The sequence below is a fragment of the Molothrus ater genome, chromosome 2 (genome assembly GCF_012460135.2).
Source record: "Molothrus ater isolate BHLD 08-10-18 breed brown headed cowbird chromosome 2, BPBGC_Mater_1.1, whole genome shotgun sequence".
NCBI classification, from domain to species: Eukaryota; Metazoa; Chordata; class Aves; order Passeriformes; family Icteridae; genus Molothrus; species Molothrus ater.
Window position 1 is genome coordinate 115,554,230 of NC_050479.2, and position 21,570 is coordinate 115,575,799.

The following is a 21,570-nucleotide window of genomic DNA, read 5'->3' on the forward strand; positions in this document are numbered from 1 at the left end:
AATACAAAAAAACTCAGAGGTGATCAAACCTTTTTTCTTTTTTTAGGTATTTTTTTATTTTAGTTGGGTTTTGAATTTGTTTATGTGGGAAGTTGATTAGAGTTAGATAAGTTTTTCACGATTTGGTTTATATTTTTAAATTTTTTTTATATTATTTAGGATCTTTGTGTTTATTTTTGGATTAGTGGTTTTATTAGTTTTTTTGGAAGTTTTCGATTTTATTTTAGAGAAGCTGTAGATTGTATAGAGGAAGTTTATTAGATTAAATATTAGAATTTTTTTTTTAATATTTGGGGGAAATTGAATATTTTTAATAGGGATGTAATAGATTTAGAGGAGAAGAAGGAAAGTAAAGGTTGAAAAGTTTTATTTTTTGGGGTTTTTTAATAACCTGGGTGTATAATTATAGTTATGAATTATATTTGTAATAGATTTTAGTAATTTTTCAGTGGGAAATAATCTTTATTTTCATCACCATCGGCCCAAGAGATTTGCTGACACTCCTCAGATACAGTTTCAGGGAGGGAAAATTGTGTTTTCCCTGGTTTTAATCTTAGTGCGGACATCAGGGCCATCTCCTGGCCACTGCAGGCGCTGGCAGAACAGCAGTAATTTAGAAAAAAAAAATTAAAAAAAGCTTTTAAATTGAAGGTGTGAAGCCTCTCAGAAATTATTTGCTCCCCAATACCCGGAAAGTTTAATAGAAACCACAGGTTAGGACTGTATCGGTGCTTCTCCAGAGTACCAAGGAAATCATCTTTATCTTCTGTTATCATCTTTGACCTGAGAGCTGTCTCTTGCATAGGATTTATTCCTCTTCTCTCAAATATAACACAACTAAATATAAACATAAATATAAATATAAATATAAATATAAATATAAATATAAATATAAATATAAATATAAATATAAATATAAATATAAATATAAATATAAATATAAATAAATATCGGGGCTTTAATTTTTTTTTTAACCAGTGTATTGCAAACCCAAAAATGCTTACAAGTTATTCACACATCCCTTATCAGGCTTTAATACTCCGTGCTTATATCCCACAGAAAACCACTGATAGGACCCAAAATTCGAAATTTCATTTCGAATGGTCAATTTTATTGCTATGGTTCAATTTTATTGCACCCACTGAGCTGCCCTAAAACTCTTCTGAACTGAGCCTGGCCCAACTGAACCGAGCCGAGCCGAGCCGAGCCGAGCCGAGTTCAACCGAACAGGGCCGAGTTCAGCCGAGCCGAGCCGAACGCAGCGAGCGGCACCGAGCTCAGCCGAACCGAGCCGAGTTCAGCCGGACCCAGCCGAGCCCGTGAGGGGCAGCCGCCCCACTGCTGTGAGGGGGGGACCCGCGGCGCCGGTGGGGCGTGCTGGGACAGCGGTGCTGTGCCGGCGGCTAGGGCAGTGTCGGTGTCGGTGACAGCGGCTGAAGGTACTGACGCTGCCACCATTCCCGCCCGCCACAGCGGGGGTAGCGCTGACATGGCGCCGAGCGGTCACGTGGCGCCGCCATCCCTCCCGCCCAACGTCTCGCGTGGGCCGGGAGGAGGCCCGGCCGATCCCGGCGTGCACCGCGCCTCGCCCCCCCCCGCCCGTCGCGCGGTCGGCCCGGGCCGCGCGCTGCCCGCGAGCCCCGCCATGGCCGCCGCCATCATGGCCGCGCCCTGAGGGCACCGACCGGCCCTGCCGCGCCGCCCGCCCGCCTCGCCCGCCGCCTGCCCGCCGCGTCCCGCCGCCAGCGCCGACATGGAGGCCGTGAACGCCTTCAACCAAGAGGTGGGAGCCGAGGAGCGGGCGGCGAAGCGCGGGCCGCGGCGCGGGGGGGGGACACACGGCGGCCGCCATCGCGTCCCCCGGCTCTCCGCGCTTCCGGCCGGGCCCGGGCCCGCCGCCTGCGGCCTGCGCGGGGAGCGGCGGCCCGGGCCCGCCGCCGGGCGGGGAGCGCTGCTGCGGGGGAAAATGGAGGCGAGCGCGGCCGGGCCGTTCAGCGGCCGCTCCGCGAGGCCCCGCGCGGGCCGGGCCGGGCCGGGCCGGGCCGGGCCTGCGCGGCGGGAGGCGTTGGAGGGAGACCCGGGCCTGCCCGGCAGCCTCCGTCCTCCCGCCGCTGCCTCGCTCCCCTCCGGGCAGCGCCGCAGAGCGGGGTCCGGGATCCCGGGCCGGGTCGCGGGGTGCCCGGGCTGTCACGCTGCGCTCCCGGAGCCGGGGAAGCCGCGGTTCGGGACCGGCCTTTCCCGGTAGTGGCTTGGCGAGGGAGCCGCGGTGCGAGGCGGCGGCACGGGCACGGGCAGAGGCCGCAGGGGCAGGGAGCCATGGGAGGAGGCTCATCCCTGGGATGGGACTCGGGGATCGATCCCAGCTCCGGGGACTGGACAGGTTGGAAGGCGTTTATTCGCCTTTGCTACGGCACAAAGGTCCCTCCCTGCCTTCTTCTGGTTTTGGTTTTTGTTTTTTGTTTTTTTTTTTTTTTTTTTTTGTTTTTTTTTTTTTTTATTAGTCAGTTGGAAGCAAAGAGGGTCGTGGTTGTTTTTTGCATAATATATAGCAACTCCATCCAGCCTCTGCTGTGTAAAGTTTTTGACACGTGACTTCAATTATTATTAATTACTGTTAGTTGCGCTTTTCTGCCTCGGTTGGACGGTGTGGCTTTGCAGGCCCTCCATGGACAGAAAGTCATGTAAAGCTGAGGCAGAGCCTGTTGCCAGGTTCCTGTTGGAGGCTGGGTGGCTGTGCCTGCCCGTTGAACAGAAAGGGGAGAAATGGCAGCTGCTCCCCTGTACTGGACTCAGGATGTGCAAGGCTTTGTCACACACACACCTGGGAATACCCTCATCCATACCAAAACTGTGCAAGAGCAAAGGGAAAAGTGGATATCATGCAGATCCTGTTAGTGGTTTGTTTATTTGCCAGTGTTTGGGGGTTTTGTGCAGCTCCAAACCAGTGGGATGGCAAGGTGCAAAGCCACCTTCCCCAAAAAATTACAACTGCACACGTGTGCCATTTTCAGTGTTGATAGAAAGAGGGAGCAGCAATATTGTTAATTTCCTGCCTCAGTATGAGCAGCGGCGCTGGCAGAGCCTAGGGCCTGTCACACAGTGACCCCAGTGCTGGTGCTGAGCGTGCCTGCAGAGCAGGAGTTGGTGCTTCGGGGATCCCGTGACCAACCCGTGTCCTGGCAACCAGTGTTTGCATCCCCTCCTCTTCCTCTCCATGCAGGAAGGGTGGGATGCCTTCCCTCGGTGCAGTTGGGAGTGCTGAGGGAAATCCCGGTGCGGGGCTGCTGGAGGGTTCAGTTGCATCTCGGATCTGGGGGAGAGATGTGCACTCACTAAAATCCCTGTTTGCAGCCCTTGGCACGCCTGAGTGCTTCCCTGGAGCTGCTGGTGTGTAAAGCAGCACGTGGATAACTTCAGGGGCTGTGTGCTTCCTGCCCTGTTCCCTCTCAGGAGCTGTGCAGGGCATAAAGTCCAGTTCCACACTGCTCCCTTCCCTTTTCCTCCTGTGTTGCCTGCAGCTGTGCACGCAGAGCCCCACAGGCTGACAGGAGCCGTGAGGGGGCTCAGATTTATGGGCAGGTTTTGTTCCTTTCTGCCCTTTCCCAGGGACAGAGCACTTGCACCAAAGCTCTGGGTGTTGTTCCCACAGTGGTGGGATAGCACAGGCTGCTGAGGCCTTGGGGCTGCCACTCCCAGCTCACTGAAGAGTTAAATCTTTTACTGGGAGGGGAACAGCTTCAGCAGTGAGGATGGGGCAGCTACAGAATACCCTACAGGAATTCAGGATGCCCTGCAGGAATTCAGGATACCCTACAGGAATTCAGGATACCCTGCAGGAATACAGAATGCCCTACAGGCCTGGAATTCCTGCGCTTGCTGTAGGTGCAGGAATTGCTGTACAGTGCCACTGGAGACAGGGAAAGTTGCAGTTTTACAGTTTTACCATGGCAAATGCAGCTGCAGTTTGGTGCTGCACTTGCCATGGGTGCTGGAGGTGATTCTCTGGAGGTGGCACCTGCCAGCTCTTGGCCACTCTGCCTGAAAGAGGAAATGCCACTCGCTCCATCTTGTGGTCCTGTCATTTGGGGTTTTTGGGGTGTTGGCAGCAATTTCTCAGATGGTGGGAGGCCCAAATTCAAAGTGTGGCTGTAAACCTGATGGGATTGGTGTCCCCTCTTGGGCAGAAGGGCTTGGGGAGGGAGAGCAGCGAGTTTGGCTCTGGCAGGGGGAGGGAACTCCAGGGTTGTATAATTTGTGTTGGATTGTGGTGCCATTGCCAATCCTGTTCTTTGGACCTGCATTTTGAATGCAGCTTTGCCAATAAACATCCTCTTCCAAGTGCTGGTGTTTCTACAGGAGCGTGCAGGGGTTTTGTATTGGCTGCCTTTTCTTTTCCTGCAGCTGTAGTTGGAGCAGGTGCTGCCAGCTGAATGTGGGGGATTTGACAGGTCTGTAGTGCAGTGTGTGTTCTCGGAGGAGTTCACTTTCACCAGTTAGAATTCATGTGCTGTTAGGTGGATATGTTCTGTTACAGTAATGAGGCAGTATAAATAAATCACAAAAGTCAACTGGATAATGGAACAGAAGACGAAAACAAGCAAACGTTTTTCTTTAAAAAAAATTTAAATCACACCCCCAAAACACAAACAAAAAACCCCCACTGAACCCACACATCTGCCATATAAATCCTTGGCATGTTTTAGTTTAGGGGATGCCTGTTTTTTTCTTTAATCTGGAAAACTTGAGGCATAGTTTACTGGTTATAAAAGTTAGAAATAAAGTTTGTTTTTTTTTTTCACAATCTTGCTGCTGGAAGTAGAATAAAGTCAACTTTCCTGTTTTGTAATCTTTTATTTGTGTTGAGTAATGCACATCACTCACTCAGTCCCGTGTCTCGGTTGTTAATGTGTACCCCTGAAACAATTGGTACCCACCTCCATGTGCCTAGAGACAAACACATGGGAGGTGCAGGGGGCTGTTTATTTAAAGCTGGGGCTGCACATTCCTTCTTTGCTGTTTGCCCATCCGTAGGGCACTGGACAGCTGAGGTTTGGACCCAGTGTGGCTGTTTTCTGCCAGTGGCAGGACTTTCTTTTGCCTGTTGGTGACAGCCTTCCCCTGCATCCTGAGGAGCTATAAATAGAGGTTAGCAGGATATCCTTGCCAGTGGTTCTCCTGCAGTTACTGGAGCTCAGGATGCCCAGTGGGGCTCCATGTGCACAGAAAAACAGAAGGACACAACTACCAGTGTCTGCCTGGGGCCTCTTTGCTCTGAACTTGTTTGCAGCAGCACTGGGAGCTCTGGTAGGGATTCCTGGTAAGAAGCAGTGGGACAAGCAGCTTTCCAGGAGATGTGCTGGACAAAAGAGGCCTGCACTGATCCCCAAAGCTGCATTTGCAGAGCACATGAGGAGAAAACAAAACTCCATTCTGTGCACTCGCATGATGTCATTTTCATATGAGTATCTTTTGTGAAGATGTTTCTCCCCAGTGATTCAGGATTTGTGAATGGTCTTTCTAGGCCACAGAAGTAGCTTAGTTGATGAAGTGCTGCTGAGCTTCATTGCCTGGGGGTCATAGCTGGTCAAAATCAAATCTCACTTTATTTTCCAAAGAATGCAGCCTGACAGCTCTGGATGTTATGGTGTTCTCTTACCTTCAGCAGCACCTAATACTTGCTGTGCTTCACAGGTGGTGGTCAAGCATTTCAAACTTGCATTGATCCTCTGAGATACAGCTTAGCAACAGATCCTTCTCCTTGCCTTAAGGAAGAACGGGGGCCTGAAGAGGAAAGGAGTCAGTGGCTTTTATAGGGGAAGGAAAATGTATAGAGTGACAGAATTGCTTTTAGAGATGTGGTCATGCATTAACAGTAAAGGTGTTTTGTTAACAAAATAGTGCAGTATCTGTGCTTGTTGGTCGTGTCCTGCACAATCCCTTCGTTTCTGTACAGGAACAAGTAACTGCACTTAGGTCTGTGAGTCACTGGTGGTTGGCTGGGTTGGGTGCTTTCTAAATGCATGAATAAAATCCATTCCAAAAGACAGTGAATGAATGTGAACCTGCTTTGGGAAGGGCTGTTGGACACCTAAGGCTTGTTGAAATGGTTGAGGGCGTGTTAGACTGCTCTGGAAATTGGAGAAGGGGAGGTTGGATGAGGTGTCCTGACAATGACCTGGCTGCTTGATATCCCCTAATCACTGACCACTGTCTGGCTCAGGAGCTCCTTCCTCTCTGTGCAGCTGCTGTGCTCTGGGGTTTGTTTAGTGACTGTATAAAACGGGCCCACAGCTCGTTGTTTGTAAATACAGACACCTTTTTATGGCACAGACACTTGAGCAAGAGGGCAAAGCCAAGGGAGTCAGTTCAAGTCCTAAAAGGTACTTTCACTGTGTTACCTCCCACTTTAAACAGAGTCTCTTAACATCATACATCAAGCTGGGTAAATTTTAATGTAGCACTTCTCCCCTTTACTTCAAAACCCCCTGGTTCTCAGGTTTCCATGTAAATGAAACCATCAAAGGACATTAATTATAGAATGAGAGAAAGTAATAATTTGCTGCTCAGAAGATTGAGACGTGAAGGCCATCAGTAGCCTGTTCCTTGTGCCATTGCCTGCCCCTCACAGGGCTCCTGGGCTGGAGCAGGGGCACAGTGAGAGCTGGAAGGTCTCTGTTCACTCTGCCCCATGTGGAGCTCCTGTATTTCACACTCATTCTGCATTTGGGCACAGTCACTCTGTGCTTGGTCTCCTTTTTGCTGTCCTGCTGTGGTTTAATAGCATTTTTAACCTGAAACCGAGGAGGTGAATTTTCTGCCTTTTGCATCCCTGCCTTTATAGATACTTTACTGTGTACTTCCATCCTGCTGGGAGAAGCACCCAGAAATACTCTTAAAGACATATTTTGTACTGTGGCCTGAGTTCAATACCCTTGAACACCTCTGCTTCTTTTGTGTCAACATCCTGTAAACAGGCACTTAGGGGCAGTAAAAGCAGAAAGTCATTTCTAGCAGGTCACAGCATTGCAGGCTGGTTCCTGCATTACAGGTTCCTGTTGTGAGGCAGGACTTTGGAAAACCTCAAGCTGTAAATTTTCTTTGCCTTTGTCACATACTTTTTTTTTTTTTTTGTGAACAGAGTATAAGTTTTTGTGTCCAAGCTGTTCCTTGAGCTGATCAGGAGAAACTGGATGTATTGTTGTGAAACAGCCCTCTAAAACTAGTGGTTGTGTGACTGTTTTGTATATTGGTTTGGGAAATGTGTGTGCAAGAAGATCCAGGTCTAATTGAGCAAATGCAACTGGAAATACCTGGGTGTCCTCTGAGCAGCTCCTCCTTCCAACAGGGAGAAGCCATGAGGAACTAGGAAGGGAGCTAAATTCTAGCTGTAGCCATCTCTAAAGCATGGCATTGACACATGTAACATACCAAGAATGACATAAAAATTGACTATGAAGAGTTATTTGGTGTTCTAAGATCTTAGGTAATTTCAAGGAAAGGAGCAAAATCCTGAGGTAAAATTCCAGGAGGTGGTGGGAGGGGTGAAAAGAGCAGGATGGGATGGAGGGATGGATAGACATGGACACTCATGTATCAGTGCCTTCATTCTCCCTGGCAGTTGATGTGTCCTTGGATTTTTATTTTTTTTTTCTGTGTTTCCCCCAGTTGCAGTGTCCTGCTTGGGATACTTTTAGGACATTTCTTTTTATTATTTTGCTGCACTTGTTTCTATTCACCCTGGGCCCTGCTCTGAGCTCTCCCAATTTCCTTGGGGTCTCTCTTTGTGTTCCTGAAATACAAACATCAAAGCAGTGCTTCCACACCAGCTCCTTTGTTCTTTTTCTGTGGGACTGGATCCTTTCCTGGAGGAGCCAGTGGCTTCTTCATGGGTAAAGGAGGGGATATGGAGTGTCTGTCAAAATGCTGCCTCTTTTTCTTCCTCCCCCATCCCAGCTTTTGAGCCTTCTGGTGGTTTGTTTGTGGGTGTTGGGGTTTGGATTTTTTGCTCCCCTTTCATTACCTCTTCAAACAGATTTTCCTGAGTTTTAATAATAGCACTAACTTTGTTCATCAAGAGTCTCTGCACTTAATTCTAAAGCACTTAAGTCTAAACTGAAAAGAAGATTTTTTAAAAAACCCATGTATCGGCTCACAGAGCCCTCTCTCCTTCTGTGTTTTATCTGGCAGTTTTTATTTGTCCATACTGTGATTTCTCAGCAAGCAGTGATGTTAGCTGTAGTATCTGTTACAGCTGAAATGGCTTCAAAACCCCAACGTTCTGGCACAAGAACTTGCATTCTGTGGGGATGAATAATGAAAAGTCATGGGCTTGTGTTGCTGGTGGAAAAGGCATGTGGCTACCACTGTCTGCAAGGACAGTTTTTCTTCTTTCCTGTCTCCTGGAATAGAAATCAAATTAAGAAAGTAAATACAAAATAAGAAAGTCAATTTCCTACTCTTGGTGTTTCCTAAGTGTAAGGCTTCCTTTTGTACAGCTCGAAGCCCTGTTAGCACTTCCCTTTTCTCTGAGCATGTGGCCAATTTTTTAATCTCCTTCATTGATGGTTTTCTCCCTTAACTGAGACAGTGGATAAATCTGTGTAAGTTGGTCACTTCACCAGTATCTTGGAACTTTAATTAATAACATAAGAGACAAAGTTTGAAATGACATCTTACTTTCCATTACACTGACAAATGGAGACACTTTGATTCTCTTACTTTGCTGTGTGGCAAATAATTGATGACATTTTTCACTCGCATTCAAGGGCTCAATTCTTTCTTTATGATGAAGACAAAAATGAAATTATGTAACACAAACCAATTTTTTTTCTGTGATTTGTGAGGAATATTTCAAGGTAAAAACAATTATGTGTCTATGCTCAGCTTTCTGTGTCCATCTCTGTATGCAGTCCTGGTTTCCCTCAGTTTCTGAAACGTGGAGCTAATGCTTATTTTCAGTTATGGTCAATGTCACCTATAAAGATGACACATAACTTCTGTCTACTTCATATAAACCTCTCTACACTTCATATAATATCTCTAACTTCTGCACAGGTTCTCCTTGAGGAGTGAACTTTTCCCCTGGGAGCCATGTGGAGGGTCAGGCAGCCAAGTGTGCAGAGCAGTTCTTTTTAGCAGTAACCTGGCAAATGCTGCTTTCCTTGGCTTTGTGAAGCAGCCACTTCTCCCAGGGCCAGCCAGCACAGTGTGGGATGGCACTACTCCAATCACCCACCTGAAATGTTGTTTTTGCTTAATTGCTGAACTTCAGAGTGCATTTCTAATGTTTGTTTTCTCTGTTTAGCTCTTCTCACTGATGGAGATGAAACCTCCTATTTCCCGAGCAAAGATGATTCTCATCACAAAAGCTGCCATTAAAGCTATTAAGGTAAAGTACAACAAAACAGAGATGAAGCTGTAGCAGCAGCAGCAATGTTTTATTATTTCACTTGTAAGTAAATACTCAGGATTTCCCAATCTCAGCTTGGGGGATGGTTTATTCTAGTTGCTGTTGAGGCTGTTGTCTAGAAACAAGTGGGTGGTGAATATCATCCCTTGGTTTTGGACTAGGAGCAAAATGCCAGCTTGATTTCTTTGAGTCGTTGCTTATTCATGCTACACCCACTCGAGTGTTGTGATTTTGTGTAATAAAACTAAATATTGCAGGATGCAGCTGCACCTTAACATGTGAAACCAGTGTGGATTGCAGAGAAAGTAAATCCAGAAAGCTTTCACTAATACTTGGCAAGCTCTGTGCCTTGTGTGCACACTGACACGCTTCTGGCTTGGGTCTGGGTTTCCCCCATGGAATATTTTTCTGTTTGGGAACATTCTGCTTTTTGGAATGTGACTGCAACATTCTGTAGCCTTTCTGAAATGGTAGTAAGCACAAAGAGTTAAAATGCTTCTAAAATGATGTGCCACTGCTGAGGAGATGATAAATGAATGGATGTATTTATTTTCCAGCTCTACAAGCATGTTGTCCAGATTGTGGAGAAGTTTATCAAAAAGGTAAAAAGTAAAAAAAAAGAAGAAATGTATTGATATGCTGTGCTAGATATTGCTAATAATGCTAGTAAATAACCAGAAAGGCTTATTCCTTAGGGATTGAGGGAGAAATTCTGGTTTGTTAGGTATCACTTTGTCTATGTGAGTTCCACATTGTAGTTTTTCCATAACACATTAAGGAGGGGAGGAAAGCAGTAAATTGTGAGATTTCCCACCTTCCCTACACAGCAGCTGGGGAGGAACCTGGAGGTGCTGAACTAGAAACGAATCATCACTGAGACAGTAGATAATTCCAGAGAGTGAGTGTTCATGCTTGCCTGGGCAGGAACGGCAGGGGCTGGGCTGCAGAGCACACTTGCAGCCCCCGAGCAGAGTTGCAGCCCCAGAGCAGGGTTCCAGTGCAGGGTTCCAGAGCAGAGTTCCAGCCCCAGAGCAGGGTTCCAGTCCCAGAGCAGGGTTCCAGTGCAGGGTTGCAGCCCCAGAGCAGGGTTCCAGCCCCAGAGCAGGGTTGCAGCCCCAGAGCAGGGTTCCAGTGCAGGGTTCAGCCCCAGAGCAGGGTTGCCAGCCCCAGAGCAGAGGAGTTGCAGCCCAGTGCAGGGTTGCAGCCCCAGAGCAGGGTTCCAGCCCCAGTGCAGGGTTCCAGAGCAGGGTTCCAGCCCCAGTGCAGGGGTCCAGCCCCAGAGCAGGGTTCCAGTGCAGGGTTGCAGCCCCAGAGCAGGGTTCCAGCCCCAGTGCAGGGTTCCCAGTGCAGGGTTGCAGCCCCAGAGCAGGGTTGCAGCCCCAGAGCAGGGTTGCAGCCCCAGAGCAGGGTTCCAGTGCAGGGTTCCAGCCCCAGAGCAGAGGAGTTGCAGCCCCAGAGCAGGGTTCCAGCCCCAGAGCAGGGTTCCAGCCCCAGTGCAGGGTTCCAGAGCAGGGTTCCAGCCCCAGTGCAGGGGTCCAGCCCCAGGGCAGAGGAGTTGCAGCCCCAGAGCCAGTTTGCAGTGAGGCTCTGAGGGCTGTTCCCTGGCTCACCCAGCTCTTTGTGCTGTTTGCAGTGCAAGCCAGAGTACAAAGTGCCGGGCCTGTACGTCATCGACTCCATCGTGCGGCAGTCCCGGCACCAGTTCGGAACCGACAAGGATGTCTTTGGGCCCAGATTCTCCAAGAATATTACTGCCACATTCCAGTATTTGTATCTGTGTCCATCTGAAGACAAGGTAGGACGAGCCCTTCACGTGTTGCTGGGCACTGGTGGGTGCTGCCTTGGTGCTTGCACTGCTGTGGCAGTGATTTGGGGGTTCTCTCTCACCCTGGTGGTGACTGCTGCTGAGGGTTATCAAAGGTGACAGCTAAATGCAAATTCAAGTTAAAATGTATTTTGCCTGACCTCATCAGTTTTTTTTACACACACTTCAGCAGTGTGTGTAAAAGTTCTTCTTGAGGCTCCTTCAGAACTTCCTGCCACAACAAGCAAGCATTGCAGGAGAAGCTTTGGTTTTGTAGGCAGAGACTGTTCTGTTCAGAAATGTTTTCTAAGAAAATCATCGTGTTGATTTCTTCAATCTTTTCCAATCCCATACTTGAGGTTTCTTGGTGCTCTCCACTGTGAGGGCTGGTCTAAGGCCTCATTTTTCTTAGTTCTGCTGTATTTTTTAGTAGAACAGAGGCTCAGAGAGTGGGTGAATTCCTGATGGTCCAGAGAAGATGGTTTCTGTGACCTCTGTCAGAACAGTTTTGAGACTCCCAAGAACAGTGTGGTTTAGAAGCTGCCAGTTGGTTTCCAGAAAATCACCTACTCCCTTTCTCCTTGTAGGAGTGAAATACTCCTTTTCTACCTGGCTTCCTCTCTAACTCTCTAAATAAGCTTTTGAAAGGCTTTGATGCTCTGCAGTTCTCTAATGTGGAACATTTAGACCTTCAGGCATTGAATCTGATATTTGGGAGCTCCTGGTTTGCTAGCCTGTGAAACAGAGCAGTCCATTCTCCTTTCTGTTTTCTGCATTTCTGTTCTGTTCATCTGAGTGAACGAGACTGTCCATCTCCTTCATGGAACTGCTTGAAATAGGGAATATTATTATTTTAAACACACTTGTTTTAATGAAGTTCTATTTCCTAAAAAAAAAATACCCTGATCAGCAGATCCTCAACAGCTGTGGGGGATATCTGAAGAGGACAATGCTACTTTTTTTTTATTTTTTAAACAGCCTTTCTGTAAAATTAATATGTGACTGAAAATGAGTATTACTTTTGCCCATTTTTTGGCCTTTGTATGATTTTCAGGTCCTCTGGAGAGATAGAATACCCAAAGCAAAAAAATGTTAACTGTTTTTCAGGCCAAAATGTTACTTAAAAATAGGCATTTCAAGTTTCTCTATAATGGATGTTATTTTAGCAAACATTTTGTAAAATTCTTTAATCACTTAGTTAGAGGTGGATTTACATGGGTGTACATAACTGAGTCACAGTGAAAGAACAGAATCAATTCATTTGAGCTAAAAGGTACTTAAAGCTTCTGTGTGAGCAGGTGAATGACTAAGCCTGCAGAAAGGACAGCAATCCAACACGTGTTCTGCCTTCTACCTGCTTGCATGTTCCAGCTGAAGCAGCACAGCTACTGGGACTTTTTTGTTTGAATGCTGGGCTGAAGAAGGAAAGGCCAATTTGCAGCTTCTTCCTGGAAGCTGCATTGTTCTTCATGTATAAAAAAAAGAAAAAGAGCTTAAAATAACAGCTGACAATCAGAGATTCTAAATAAATCCTGCAGTGATCAGTGAGGATGTTTCCCACTTGCTTTCCTCATCTTTTGGATAATGATGGAGATGCAGTTTCTGGTCTCAACATAGAATTAGGGATAATACCAAGCAAGGAGCCCTCAATCTGACTTCAAAGTGTTGTGGTGGCATTTTCTGGTCTAACTGCCCCTCTCTTCATGAAGGCTTTCCAGCTCATCTTCCTTTTCTCTTTTTGGTCCCGTGGGTTGGGTGTTTAATCCCTGTGCAGCCGTGGGGCTGAAATGGGGCTGGATTGTACATCACACCTGGATTTCTGACTGGCCAGAAGAGTTTTAGGGAAGTGTCACAGATTGCTGTGACAGTAAAATAAGTTGGCAGTTTTTATCTTTGCCACTTCAAAGGTGTTGCTGTCCTCTGTCATGACACAGGGTTTGTTAAGTTGGTGTGATTATGTCAGGTGCTGTTCAAACCTTCTCTGCATACAGAAGATAAATGGTGATTTAAGAAAGCTGGATTCAGCATTGGTGCTTCCTTTTGTTTCAACAGAGTAAAATAGTTCGTGTTCTGAACCTCTGGCAGAAAAATGGAGTATTTAAAATTGAAATAATTCAGCCTCTCTTGGATATGGCAGCAGGAACCAGTGCCACTGCACCCATGGCAGAGAATGCTACTAACAATGAAGGTAAGAATGACATTTAAACTTCTGCTCTCAAAGGGCAAATGGCAACAGCACAAAGTGCCTGCTCTTAGTTCCAGCAGTGACATAGCAATAAAGTCAGCTTTGTCACAAGGAGCAGCCAAACTCATGTTAAATAAGTACTGATACTGTACTTCAGAAATTGTCAGCATGTGAATACTGACTTGGGAAACATATTAAATGTTTATCATGTATATATGCATGTGTACATATATATATGAGTGACTTCAGTGTGCCCTCTTAAACAGATACTATTTTTTTTTGCTTTGGAATATTTTTATGTGATTTCTCAATTTTATAATTCTGATGTCATTATTTTAATGCCAGAATCCAGATAAGTAAGTGGGATGTTAGATGTTAAAGAGCTTCATCTTCCTTTCAGTCAGCTTAGTAGCTGAAAGCAGCAGCTGTCAGTGTCTGAGTGTGCAGCCCTGAAAGTCTTGGGCTGGTGTTTCACATCCAGGTTCTCAAAGAGAACATTTGTGCCTGGGATTTTGCACGGGCTGCTGCCTGAGGAGCACTGACCTGCAGAGCCCAGCAGTGCCAGCCTGCCCACAGTGCCTGCACTGACCTATTTAGTGCCACAGCAGAGCTTCCAGGGAATATGCATTGCACAGTTCCTTCTTTCTGCAGAGAGCAGCTTTTTGGCTCTGCACTCGTGTTTCACACTGAGCTATGGTAACCTCCTTATTTACTGTGCTCATGGAGTAGGACTGGGAAAATGGAGCGGAGGGACTGAGGTGTGCTGAGAGACAGCAAAACACTGAAATCATGTCCAGCTGTGTTCAGGGAAGTGTATCCCATTAAAGGCTTTCTAAAGCTGCCAGGGCCAGGGAATGCCTTGGCATCCAAGCCTGGGAGCAGAGTGGTGGCTGTACAGTTGAATTTTGGGACAGGTGAGGGGCACTGCCTGGCCAGCTCTCTCTCTCTCTCTCCTCAGTTGTGGTGAACAGGTTGGTTGCCTTCTGCAGAGATCTTCAGTGAGGTTATTCACATGCACCAGAGGGGGTAATTTGGCCCTGCAATAAATATGCTAATGAATAATAATAATAAATATATTAATGCATTATGTGAAGTAGAGTCTGTTTCACCCATAAAAACAGAGAGAAATGCAAATTTTCTCCCTTGAGCAAGCATATATCCTGGTGAATGTATTCAGGAAATAATTGGGGAGTTACTTTCTATTTAAAAACAACACATACCTTTTTGCTTTATTTTTATGTTGCATTTCACTTCTGGGAAAGTATTATTCAACACATTTGCCTGTGCTTGCTGCCTGTCAACATTGGAATTATTTGAAGTGCAAACAGAGGAAGGGCTTTAAAGGAGTTGCTATTGCAAGGCAAACATGTTTGCTTAGTGTTTCTAACTAAATATTTCTGTCTGTGGAGTTTTGTTCAACTCACTCCTTGTACAGCTTTATTCTGTCCATTAAAACAGATCTGATGAACAATAGTTACAGTATGTAGGAACTGATGGGGTTATTGCTAATTTGCTTGGTACTGGCAAGATGTTGATTACATAGGTGTTGTAATGTAAGGCAGAGAGAATGGGCACACTAATAGCATGTCTTAAATTGTGATCTCACAATTGTGAGTCTTTTCCTGGAAAAATGAGTAAATATCATTTTCCTGGTGGGAGGATTTATCCATCAGCTGCTGGTGTAGCATGTGCACATGCAAAAGGGGCATGCGAACAAACTTTATCAAAGAAAACTGCCTCTGAAGTAATCCTAAAAAACCTTTAATTATTGCCAGACTTCTCTGCAAAAGTTCAGTTACTGGGGGAAAATACTGAGAGAAACTCAGCTGCTCTTCCAGTGAGCCATGAGATGGTTGATCCAAAAGGATGAGCCAGGCCTGTGGAAGCAGATCCACCACATTCAGGTTATTGAAGCTCACTGCCTAAATGTTGTTTGAGTGGTGAGAGCTTTCCTAAACCTGCACAGCTACAAACACAGAGCTGGGAGCTGAAATTCCGTGTGGGAGCAGCTTTTCTGTCCCAGTGCATCCCAGGTGCAGGTGTGAGCACGTGAGCAGAGCACTTCATGGCAGAACAAACAGAAAATGCAGCTGGGGTGCTGCAAATAGGCCCTTCTGGGATAAATAGGGGGTGCAGGCAGCAGCCACTTGTTGTGGGGAGCAAGAGGCACCTTGTGGAGTCTGACAGCCCTTCCTGTGTTCCTGGACACCCCCAGGCTCGCCGCCCCCTCCGGCCAAGGTTCCCTCGGAGCCGCCGCAAGTGACCGCGAACTCGGTGCCCGCCGTGCCACAGCTGCCCAGCTCCGATGCCTTCGCAGCCGTAGCCCAGCTGTTCCAGACAACACAAGGACAGCAGGTAACCTGCTCACTGCTCCCCTTCAGGTCCTGCCTGAAATGAGGGGAAGTGGTGGCATTGGCAGCCTGGGTTTGAAGCAAAAGAGCTTCCCAAAGGTCTTCGGTGGGATAGAGTATTGAATTCTTCCATCCAATAATTGTGATATTTGATGATACTCTGTGCCTAAGTAATTAGTTATGAATTGGCGCTGTAACAGGGTTTCTGGAACACGTGGAATATCTCAAAGAAAATGAAGAATTTTATTGTTCAGTCCATTTAAATGTTTGCTGTGTTGATGGGCCTGAACACTGCAGTGTTGGGATCTACTGAATTTTGCTACCAAAGTATTTAAATAAGGGACTCGTGGTCTTGCTGTTAATGCTCCACAGTTCAATCAGGTTGTTGCTGTGTTTGTCCCCTGCCACAGTCTGTAGTGACATAAAATTTATATCCTACAACTCTTTCAATACTTGGTGTTTATATGAGGAGATTCACTTCATCCTGTCTCATGTTTCTGTAGCTCCAGCAAATCCTGCAGACCTTCCAACAGCCTCAGAAGCCCCAGTCACCGGTCATAGACAACACTGTGATGGCTCAGGTTCAAGCTATTACTGCTCAGCTGAAAACCACAGCAGCACAGCCCCCAGAGCAGAAAGCTGCTTTCACAGCACCTGAGCAGAAAACATCATTTGACAAAGTAAGTCTTGGTTTGCATTTTCTGAAGCTGGAGAAAACTGGTTTCGGACAGTTTTTATTTGGTATTGGAATATGGATGTCTGTTTTCCCCCAATTCTAACCTTGTCTTTAGTATCAGAGCTTACATTGGTTGTAAGAATGTGATAATAAAGATATTTTGGCTGCCAGGTGGGTAAGATACAGAAAAAATAGTTGTGCTGATGTGGTTTCTTTCAGAAGCTGCTAGATCGGTTTGACTACGATGATGAACCAGAAGCTGTGGAAGATTCAAAGAAAGAGGATTCAGCTCCTTCCCCTGCAGTGTCTCAGCCAGCTTTGTAAGTTCTGTGTCTTAATAAAACTAAGAAATCTTTGTCCTAAAACATTTTTGGGTTAGAAAGTAGACTAAAATTTCAAGTTAGTTCAGTTTAACTGGTACAGTCCAAATTTAAAACACTGTTAACAGTTTTTGGTGCGGAGATTTTTGTGTCCCGTTACTTTGGTGATCTGGTGTTGCCTCATTGGTGGAGGACTCTATTCTGTAGAGAAAAGCTCAGTTTTGGTTGCAAGATGAGTTCCATGTTTTTACAGTACATCTGAGGGTGTCAGGGCATCACTGGATCAGCTGGATTGCTTTACTGGCTGGGGAAAGCTGCTCTTCCAAACATTGTGATAGTTTATAGTATTCAAGAAATGAAAATTGCCGTTGCAGTTTTATGTTGGCAAACATTCCATCCCCACACAAGCCAGCTCAGGCTCCTGTTTCCCTTTTGCTGTGCATTATGATAAAGTCTGGAATGACATGACCACATCCCAGTTTTTTCCACAGGACCTCTCTCTCATTCAGTGCACAGGCTGGATGGTGCTCAATGCCGGGGTTAGTCCACATTTCTTTTTTCCCTGCTTCAGTACGTGGCCCCATGTCTTACTCTCTGTATCTGCATCTAAAGCCTGCTCTCAAAACCAGAACCACTAACTCTGTCATCAGCTTTCTGACTGTGTCTCTCACCTCGAGCACTTCATGTCCACCAGTAGTAGCTCATTAAGGGTCTCTGAAGGAAATGCATAGTATTTGCCCTAGAATGCAGATGGAGCTCTGGAGTACAGAAAGATGAGGTAGGTCACAGGCACTGCTTGTGTCTGCCCAGCTGGAGGCTTGTGGGCATGTTTATGTTCTCTGTCCTTAGTGCCTCACAGCTGTGCAGGGTGTCCCTGAGGGTGGCATTCCAGTGCTCCCAGTCTGGGGCATGCAAGCTCAGTAATTCTCTCTATAAAATACTGATCTGTCCACAATCTTCTCAGAATTGTCTTCAGATGCTGCAAAGTTCCATTTCCCATCACCATCAAATTCCTTTCTCCCCCTGAAATCCTGCTGAGTTTCTTGCACAGGCTGCATCGTGCAAGCAGGTCCTGTTACCTGCACAGACCTCCAGAATTCCCTGAGCACTGTCCATTCTGTGTGTTGAATCAGGAAGTGATGGGCATCACTGTAATAATCCTCATGTGATACCCACCCCCTTCTGCTCTGCCCTGTTTCCTCCCAAACCAAAGTGTTTTCTTACAGCAAAAGTACAGCCAGTTTCTTCTCCTTGAGGAGAAAAGCATTGCTTCTTTTGTTCCCAAAAGAGGAGCTGCAAAAGGAGAGAATGAGCCTAAGGCAGAAAACCTTCCTGAAATGTTTCTGCAGGCTGAGATCTTCAGTAAGCTTATATAAGTACAGGGGTGAGAGAGGCTCTAACCTTTGTGTAGCATTTCTTTAAATGTGAAAGGACTGCTCTTAGAGTGGAGAAAAGATCAGGAAGCCACTCTTTCTTCCTTTTCTTTTTTTGTTGGAAACGAGATCATAGCAAAGATAATTGTTCTGTCTAAGATAACAGCAAGAATGTGTAAATGTGCATAGAAATTTGTAAAATAAAGACAAAGCTGTGCATCTACTGACTTGTCTCACCAAAATATTCCTGGTTTTAGTGGGTTTCCAGGAGAAGGCATGCAACAGCCAGTATTTCCTCAGCTCCCAAATATGGATCCTTTTCAGCAGCGGATGATGGGAATGCAGCAGGATCCGATGCGGCACCAGGTAACCCAGGCTTTTCCCTTTTGTGCTTTCCATCCTTTGCTGTTTTCTTTGGTGCAGCAGGAAGTGATTTTCCTGCTGGTGAAGAGTGAATGTGGCTTAGCCCTCCATCTTCCCAAAGAAACATATTTTTACTGTCTGTCCTACTCAGGCTTTGAAGGAGAAGATTGTTACTTCTGCACCCAAATGCTTGGCCTGCCTCATCTTTGCCCCATCTTTTGTTGTGACTTTTGAGCAGACATAAAGCTTTACTTGAGCCTACTGGGAAAGCAAATTATAATTTCTTCTCCTAGCTGGAATTCTGTGTTTTTTCTTCTCCCAAGGTGCCCCTTCCTCCGAATGGGCAAATGCCAGGTTTTGGTCTCCTGCCTACCCCCCAGTTCCCACCCATGGCTCAGCCAGTGATGCCTCCAGCAGCGCCAGTGCAGCCAACTTTCCAGTCTCCCTTCCCAGTCCAGGCTGAGCCACACCTGCAGAAACCCCACCAGCAGGTGAGCAGCCCTTGCAGTGAGCAGACCGACTCAGATGCTCTCATACATGTCTTTCCCAAATGTGTGTGGATTGTCATGGAGCAGAAATGTCAGCATGACCAGGACACAGCTGACTATGAGGCTGGCTCTGCTGGGAGATAACTCCAGGACTTACCCCTTTCCTGTATCCAGCATAATTCAGGCTTAAAGTAATTTCTTATAACATCTTGGAGAAAAGTTGCAGCAGATCTCACTTTGCCTGGGATTTTGGTGATGGAGCATGATCCACTGACTGATGTTAAGGAATAAAATCATATTCTGTGGAGATGCAGGTGATGGTGAAAAGGGGTGAAATGTGGAAACCAATAATTTGCAAATTGAAAATGGGAATTGTGTGAATTATTTCTATGGTGCCTTTTCGGTGGCTGTGTTAAGTACAGGCAGTACTGGATCCTCTCCCTGCTAGTGACCACTGAGTGAAGCTTCTGAGTCACATTACTCTTTAATTTCACACATTTGAATATTCAATATACTTTCAGTGCTGCTAATTTAGTCTGAGCGTAAAAAGAAATAGAATGCTTGTCCTGCTCACCCGTAACACCTGTCAACTTCACATTTTAGGATATGGAAGTGGAACAGCCTCCCATTCAGGAGGGAAAGCGGCATGTTTCTGACAGTAGGAAATCAAGATCTAGATCTGCATCAAGGTAAATGAGTGAAAGTTCTTTAGTGCAGGAGTGAAAAGCAGATTAGCAACTCTAAGATAATGAACCTCTCCCTTCTAGGGAAAATATGATATCTGTGCAGTTCTCTCTCACTAGGAGAGAGCAACTTCCATGCCTTTCAGTCCAGAGTCAATTTTACAGAGGCAGAATGTGATAGTTTAATTTGCCTGTGCTCTAAAACACTTTTCTTATTAAAACATTTGTGATCTGTGACTTTGTGTGCCACTGAGCCAGTGTATCACATCCCAGCTGACTGAGCAGGTCTGGCTGCACTCTGTTTAGTTGCAACAAGTCATCTTGTTCACCAAGATGCAATTGCTCTGCACGATTTCTCTGAAGCTCTGCCACACTTGGAGTGGTTTAGAACTTGAACACGATGCAAAATGTAATTTCAGTGGCAGAACTTATTTGTAATTTATAATTTATTTATAATCATTTTTAGCCATTTCTTTGTAAACCAGTGAACATTTGCCTCGTTGATGCAGGTGTAACTTTCCCTGTGTTGAAGTGGACGCAGTTTTGATGGTCAGCTTCAGAACGAAATCAGTTCATGACGGGAAATTTTTTGTGTGACCGAGGTTGACGCGTTCCCTTGCTGAGGGAGCCCTCGCTCGGGGTGTTGTACAGCTGAGGCCGCGTGTCAGGCTCTGAGCAGGGCGGCTCTGGTCCCCACAGGTCCCCCAAGAGGAGACGCTCGCGGTCGGGCTCGCGCTCGCGGCGCTCGCGGCACCGGCGCTCCCGCTCGCGCTCCCGCGACCGGCGCCGGCGCTCGCCCAAGTCCCGCTCCCAGGAGCGGCGCGAGCGCGAGCGGGAGAAGGAGCGCCGCTCCAAGGGGCTGCCCCAGATCAAGGCAGAGACCGTCAGTGGTGAGTGTCCCCTCTTCCTGCTTCCCCGGGTCGCTCTGCACCTCCCCGTAGTGCCCGGCAAGGTTCTCTCTGGGCTCCTCGGGGTTAATGCTGCTGCTGCTGCTTGTGCTTCCCGAGGGTCATCCAGACAGGGCAGAAATGAACTGCCTGGTGATTCCTGGTAGGAATCTCACCGCACTTCCCTGTGCTTCTCTGCTCATATTTAGCATTTCTAGAGTAGCTCCGAGTTTGAAATATTTTGGCTGTAAAATATGAAAAAGCTGAAATCCCATGTTTTTCTTTTCCTTCCTTCAACACATATAAGGTAAAGCAGATTTGTCTGAGGTGAACAAAATGGATTTGAGTTAACTGTAAATTATTACAATTTTTCTAAGTATTCAGTCTTGTGTATCTCTCCAACCTGAAGGGGAGATTTGACCTGGAAAACACACAGGCTGATGTTTGGATTTCTGATATAATCCTGGCTTTGCCAGAATTTATAGACCAAACATAGTAGTTGTGTTCTGAATATTCCTTGGGAGTGTGGAATCTTCTCACCAAGTAAAATAAAAACATTCTTTCTCATATAAGAGAGACAAAACCTGAGGTGTTTCAAGAGCCAGGACCTGGTGAGTGAGGGTCCCAGGGGTGTGAAGGCCTGCAGAGCCCTGGAGCTGCTCAGTGGAAGCTCCCTGGCAGTGCTGTGACATGTGCTGCTGCCAGCACCTTTCCCGGGTTCTGTCATGTTGGCTGTCAAAGTTTGCACTTCTGTATCTCTCAGGTGGAAAACCTGGATGAGTGTAGAATGTTGCTGCAGTAATCTGCAGCCTGGGGGATACCTTGAGCTCCTTTCCTGGTTATTACCCTGGATTCAGCATGGCATTGGTGTTGGTTATCTGTGCTGTAAGGACCACCTGTGCTAACTCTTGGTTGTAGTTTGCAGTACCACACTCTGGGTAGGACAGCTGGACAAAAGGACAACTCAGCAGGATGTGGGAAGTCTCTTGGAGGAGTTTGGCCCCATTGAGTCCATCAATGTGAGTAGAAGG

At 46.6% G+C, this 21,570-nt stretch overlaps 1 protein-coding gene across 2 annotated transcripts in view; it reads left to right on the forward strand.

Annotated features, from left to right (window-relative positions):
- The first annotated feature begins 1,622 nt into the window (after positions 1 to 1,622).
- The window catches only part of SCAF4 (SR-related CTD associated factor 4), a 29,285-nt gene continuing 9,337 nt past the window's right edge, over positions 1,623 to 21,570 (forward strand). Inside the window, exons 1-14 of one of the 2 annotated variants that reach the window (XM_036404251.2) lie at positions 1,623 to 1,783; positions 9,305 to 9,388; positions 9,967 to 10,011; positions 11,043 to 11,204; positions 13,266 to 13,401; positions 15,614 to 15,753; positions 16,253 to 16,429; positions 16,645 to 16,745; positions 17,237 to 17,284; positions 18,376 to 18,484; positions 18,805 to 18,972; positions 19,573 to 19,658; positions 20,352 to 20,542; positions 21,458 to 21,558. In XM_036404251.2, coding sequence (XP_036260144.1) covers positions 1,754 to 1,783; positions 9,305 to 9,388; positions 9,967 to 10,011; positions 11,043 to 11,204; positions 13,266 to 13,401; positions 15,614 to 15,753; positions 16,253 to 16,429; positions 16,645 to 16,745; positions 17,237 to 17,284; positions 18,376 to 18,484; positions 18,805 to 18,972; positions 19,573 to 19,658; positions 20,352 to 20,542; positions 21,458 to 21,558 — 1,578 coding nt within the window. In that variant the 5' untranslated portion in view covers positions 1,623 to 1,753. The remainder of the gene's footprint in view (positions 1,784 to 9,304; positions 9,389 to 9,966; positions 10,012 to 11,042; positions 11,205 to 13,265; positions 13,402 to 15,613; positions 15,754 to 16,252; positions 16,430 to 16,644; positions 16,746 to 17,236; positions 17,285 to 18,375; positions 18,485 to 18,804; positions 18,973 to 19,572; positions 19,659 to 20,351; positions 20,543 to 21,457; positions 21,559 to 21,570) is intronic. The other variant, XM_036404252.2, reaches the window with a different exon arrangement.